This window comes from Eurosta solidaginis, chromosome 4 (assembly GCF_040869045.1).
Source record: "Eurosta solidaginis isolate ZX-2024a chromosome 4, ASM4086904v1, whole genome shotgun sequence".
NCBI classification, from domain to species: Eukaryota; Metazoa; Arthropoda; class Insecta; order Diptera; family Tephritidae; genus Eurosta; species Eurosta solidaginis.
In genome coordinates, this window is record NC_090322.1 from 274,507,294 (window position 1) to 274,513,619 (window position 6,326).

The 6,326-nt window shown below is 39.2% G+C and overlaps 1 protein-coding gene across 1 annotated transcript; it reads left to right on the top strand.

Moving 5' to 3' along the window:
* The first annotated feature begins 3,812 nt into the window (after positions 1–3,812).
* LOC137249561 (uncharacterized) lies at positions 3,813–5,841 on the top strand. The gene is made up of 2 exons (XM_067781190.1): positions 3,813–4,842; positions 4,916–5,841. Exons 1-2 carry the CDS (start codon positions 3,943–3,945, stop codon positions 5,543–5,545), a joined length of 1,530 nt encoding a protein of 509 aa, XP_067637291.1. The 5' UTR covers positions 3,813–3,942; the 3' UTR covers positions 5,546–5,841.
* The last annotated feature ends 485 nt before the right edge of the window (positions 5,842–6,326 follow it).

A 6,326-nucleotide genomic window follows, 5' to 3' on the forward strand; every position in this document is an offset into this window, starting at 1 on the left:
TAAATTAGAGTCAAAATATAAAACGCCACACGTGTAACATGGAAAAATTTCACTTCTAAGGCTGTTTACACAAACGCATAAGGGCAAAATTATATAAAACGCTTTGGTCACTTCAAAAGCATATATGACAGTACTTTATTTTTGCTTGGATTTCAAGCTAAAAAAACTAAGGAAACTTTAACGGAACTTCAAAACACAAAAAAAATTTCTATCATGAAAAAGCGAGGCCACTATTCCCCCATAATTAGCGAGTTTGTCATGTTTTTGCTTATGTTTTACATTTTATTTTTACATTAACATTTTTAACAATAAAACAATGCAAATAACACGCGCAAATTATTTCTTTCTCTAATGGTTCACTTTTTTCACAAGAAACTTGATTCTAATTGTGTTTTTATGCACCAAATTTTCAAACTAAAAAAAAACTTTCATTTGTCTGAAAAAAATAAAGAAAAAACGGCCGAATGTCAAAAAAACCTATCGAAAAACAAACTGGCTCGTTTGTTTTTAATGAAAGGTTGTATTTTTCTTGTATTTCGTTAGTTTTTTGAAATATAGTTTAGCGTAGGCACGCAACCAAAGCATTTATGGAAATTTTTCGATACTTCGCCCGGCAGATGAATTAATGAATGCAACACAACCAAAGCGTCTGTTTAAATCCGCCTTAATTTTTGTAGCTGTGAAAGCCTCCTGCAAATATAATGGTGCTGTAATTGCAAACAAATCAAACTCCTATATGACGCTACTTTATTTTCTATGTATTTTTCTTGTATTTTCTCTTATATTTTTTGTCGAGGGAGCCAATAAGGTTTCAATACTGGTGAAAGTATGTGAACTATATTTGAAAAAACTAACGAAATACAAGAAAAATTCAACGTAGTTCATTAAAAACAAACAAGCCAGTTTGTATTTCGATAGGGTTTTTTGACATTAGGCAGTTTTTTCTTTATTTTTTCTGACAAATGAAAATTTTGTTTTTAGTTTCAAAATTTTGTGCATAAAAACACAATTAAATTCAAAGTGTAAATTGTGTGTGCAAATGAGTTTTCAATAAGTGTACATTTTTCATTTTTCATAGTGAACTTGGGTACAGAAATTCAAATTAAAAAGTTTTTCACAATAATTTGAAAAACTCTACGTTTTCTCTGCTTTTTACAATTAAAGGAGTAACCCTCCGTAATAAATTAAACTTTTAATGAAAATCAATAACTCTGAACTGAACACTTTTCGCCATGATATAAAATTAAAATGCTGTGGAACAGGAGCAACACTTTTGTGACTACATAAACCCTGTTTCAATCTTTTACGTCTCTGCACAGAACCCTAATTGACCTTTTTCAACCGAAACAACAATGCAACCCAGATTTTCCCGTTATGCCCACTTAAGCGAGTGCCTGTCAGAAAGAAGTCAACACCATAGTACAGGTCTACAAGTAGGATATGTAGCAGCACGCACATATACAGCCACGCTCACCTGATAAAATTCTTGTTCCTGTTCGTTTTTTGTGTGGATGCTATTTGGCACTGTTGTACCTCCTAGGTCCAAGAAAAGTGTAGTAGCTGCTAACAAAAACTGCGTAAAATTTTTATTGTAAAATTACAAATAAAATATCCTTATTTACTTTCAAACGAGCACTAAATTACATCTCTCTTTAAAATCCATATGTTTTGGACAATTTTAATTGCCAAATTGTGATACTTTATTACCGGGGACGATTGCTAAAACACGACCAAATCTGTCGGGGAGGTATTAATAGACGCGTTTTTGCCTCGCTTCCAATAATTCGAATACTTTTTTGCCTTTGGACTATTGATAACAGGATAAAACACGTCTTTTCATTTCTCTTTCCACATTTTTGGACGGGTTATTGCAGTCGAGCTCGGTTTCAAACTGGTTTTCGAGGAGAACTTTTGAGCGGGTAGAAAAACTTAGCACCCGTGTTTGTATTCTTAATACTGGAATAACTACGTGTCCTCAGATAGCCCAATTCAAGACTTTTGTATAATTTTCTGTAGGACCCATATAGGTGCAGTACATTTTCATACTAAATTCGTTCAAAAAAATTTACTATCACAGCAACCCATATCTGATATTCCGCTCCTTTTTTTGTTTCCCTGTGTCGCTTTCGACGAAGCAACCCCGGTAATTTTGACACTTCGTTCAGTGTCAAAATTCATGTTCCACGCAGGTTCCATTGGGTTCCACGCTAGTTTGACACTGACCGAAGTGTCAAACTGCCGTGTGTTAGAAAGGGAAAGAAATTGTTTCCCTCTCATACATATCATACTTGTAAACGTGTACAATGGTCAACACACTTGTACTTGTACACTATGGCGGGAGTGGTTGTCTTTTTAAAAACACAGTTACCACTCCGGCTAGCTAGCTGAGCGGAAGGGAGCGCTGTTATGGCGCGGGTCACCCTTCACCTGGCCTGACGACAGGAGTGGTGTCTTCGGACTTTCTCCCTCCGTCCGCCATCAAGGTGTTGACTGACACGACGTTCTAATGACCAAGCCACCCCTCCCCCTCCGCTCAGGCTGAGCGGAAGGGGGCGCGGGTCACCCTTCACCTGGTCTGGACGACAAGAGTGGTGTCTTCGGACTTTCTCCCTTCGTCGCCCACCCAGGTGTTGAGTGGCACGTCGCCGACTAAACAACCCCTCCCCCTCAGCTCTATTGTAGTAAGCTGGCCGGAGCGGATGCCTAAGGCATATCTGACTACTCCCACTAGCGAGCTAGGGAGAAGAGGGTGCGGCCGTGGCGGGAATCACCCCTTGCTGGGCCTGGACGACTCTCTTCTACTTCTCTCTAGCGTGCAAGTAGGGAGGCGCCGACGACTACCGATCCCGCCGACTACCCCTACCTGGCCAGCCACTGCCCAGATAAAATCCGCTACCAGCATACTTTCCTTCTCGCCTTCGCCCTGGTACGCGCTTGATAGCCCACCGCCGCTGTCGTTGCCCATCTGGTGCCGCCGCTGCTTCCATCCCGCCGGTGTAACCGTTGCTGCTGCGACGACTGTTGGCCGTCCGCTATCCTACCGTCGTGATGATCCTGCCTTGCTGGTACCGCCGCTGCTTCCTTTCCGTTGCTGCTCCGACGCCCGTTGGCCATCCGTTACCATACCACCAACTGTCCTGTAGATCCCCCTCTGCTTCGACGACTATTAGCCGCTACTCTTCCTCACCATCTTGGAACGGAAAGCTGCTGCCCTCCTAGCACCTCCAACCGTGTGTGCGTGTGTTCTTAACATATAAATATTGTGTGTTTTATTCAGTAGGGGTTTGCGGGACCTTTACTCGACTCTGGATTGACTGAGCGTTACCCCAGCCTTAGACAAAACCCACCTCATATACATTTTTGAGTTTTTCAAAGTAGATAATCCAGCCCCTGGGGGTCAATTCCATAACTGTGTACACTACACTGGCTGTCAAGAAAACTCACGAAGTTTTTATCAGAGAGTTTTAAAATTTACACAATTTCTTTTGTACATTTGTACACTTTAAAACTCACTGTTAGTGAATGCCGCCAAGTGATACTTAGTTTATGGAATGTTGCTGATAATCGACACTCAAGCTGATATACAATGCAGATTTGATATGCAACGTTGCAAGACAGGTTCAAAGAACCTGATCGTGAATTGCCATGAAATGGTGCAATTTCCCTAGCATCATTGCATTTGCAAACTGGTGTAGTATTTTCACACAAAACGTTAAATAATTATATACGGCTATGCATTTGCTACGTCATGGCAAATCTAGGTTGAACATACTGAGCACTCCGATAGTTTGGAAATCGATTACAGTTGTATTAAAGTCGATATTTTACTTGCATGCTTATTGAAAGCGCTTGTGTAAAATATTATAGTTTTCTCAATTTGTTCACATAAATTTTCATTGGTCACGAAAATAAGCAATTGTAGAAGATCTTCACAAAGTAAAAATGGTTTCAGAGGTAAATGGTGATCCAGTCGTTTGTCGCACCTGCATAAGTGAATGTGTGGAGTACAAATCGATACACCAGCAAGGAATTTTCTTAGGGGAGGTGCGTACACTCGCCTCCATGCTATGCTTTGTTACAAATTTAGAGTTTGTAAATGATGAAGTTGAAAATTTTCCTTCAAATATTTGTGCACGTTGCGTTCAAAATTTAGCCAAAAGTTTTGCATTTAAGAAATTGGTTTTGGAGACAGATAAAATGTTGAGAAGGCAATGTGCAGTTCTTGATTGTGTTGGGGGTATTACAGACACCAACTTGGTTGAAATTTGTGAGGGTAGTGTCATTGAGGATGTCGAGACAGAGTCTGCTGATTCTACTGTGGAAGAGCACCATATAGTGATAGAAGATGGAACTGAAGGGGGGGATGGTACCGAACAATTGCACGAGTTGGCAGCAGCAGCACAATTTAAAAGATCTATGGATAACATGGAATATGTTCCCATAACTGAGTTGGAAGGATTTGTGGAAGCTGATGAAGCAGCAATTTCAGACAACAATTCACAGAGTAATTTAGATCACGAAATGCAATATTGTGATGAAGATGTCGTGCATGATGTAACCGAATCCGAAGATGTTTATCAAGTAGTTACTGACGACGATGAAAGAGAAAAGGACTACGAAGAGATATATGAAATAAGAGAAGTTTCCAATGATTGTTCAATGTCCGATAACATCGAAGAAGAGCTACTGACACCGGATTTAAATCAACCCGATCTGAGTACAATTAAAACTGAAGAAACAATGGGTGATTGTGACGTGATTGGCGATTTTAAATCGAAGCAACCAAAAGTGCGAAAAAAGAAGGATCAACCAAAACTACCGAATCCAGATTTACAATGTAAGGTAATTAAGAAAACTTTGAATATTTATGCACATATGAATGTATATCTAATTTAAAAATAAAAATCAATTCTAGGTATGTGGTAAACAATTGAGTAATCAGCATTCATTTAAATATCACATGCAATTGCATTCTGATGCCACACCTTACTTATGCAGCCTTTGTGGTGAGGGCTTCAAAACACGTAACGCTTATGAAGGGCATATAGTGATCCATGATCCAAATAATCCAAATACATGTGAGATATGTGGAAAATCATACCGACAATCGTCTTCTTTAAGAACCCACATGTTGTCTCATACAGGCGAAAGACCTTTCCAGTGTGATATCTGCGGCAAGTCTATGACACAAAAGTCAGGTTATAAAAAACATATGCTTGTGCATACTGGTGAAAAGCCACACACTTGTGATGTATGTGGCCGGGAGTTTCGTTATTCAAGCAATCTGATTGCACATAAACGGTGCCACACTGGAGAGCGGCCATATGAATGTAAACATTGTAAACGTGCTTTTCCAACATCGGAACAAATGAAGAGGCATTCTTTAGTACATACTGGCGAACGACCATTTCAGTGTACAGTCTGTTTTAAAAGTTTCAAGAGACGGGCTTCAGTTATAACTCATCAACACACATGCGTCATGCATGAGCCGGAGATAATTGTTGATCATAAAGTTTGTAAATCAAATGTCGTGGAGTTGTATTGAAATGTGTTAAAAAAATTACACTTATTTGAAATTTTAAGTAAACCATGTATATTGATGTAGTAAATATTTATATCATGGATGTAGGTACATATTTATATTTAATTTCTATTCTTGTAAAAAACCAAATTATTATTTTCAAACTTTTTCTAATGCAGTACGTAAATTAAGTTTAAATATTTTATTATTCTAAAAAGCTGTCTAATATTTAAAACTTTTTAATTTATCATAGAAACTTTATTAAAAGAAATCGCTTGAAGATTTACAAGAAAATTAGATTCCTATTATGAAAAAAAAACGTTGTTGTTATTGTTGTAGCGATAAGGTTACTCCCCGGCTTTGGGGAGTGTTATCGATGTGATGGTCCTTTGCCGGATACAGATCCGGTAACACAGCACCATTAAGGTGCTAGCCCGACCATTTCAGGAACGATTTATATGGCCACATTAAACATTCAGGCTATCCCTCCCTCCCCACCCTCAAGTTCGATGAGGAGCTTGGGGCCGCCAGAGCCTCGTCTGTTAGTGAAACAGTATTCGCCGCGGATAGGTGAGGTTGATAATTGGGTTTGGAGAAGCTATATATTGCGCTGGCAACCTGAAGGGTTGCGCTACACAGCCCCTTGAATCTGGTATTTTAGTCGCCTATTACGACATGCATACCTACTGCGGGTATATTCTGACCCCCCTTACCCACTGGAAAAAAAAATCTGATCCCGTGTTTGAAAAAAAAAAAATGTTCTTGTAGCAGTGCTTCACCCCATCCAATAAGTTTCAACAGGGTT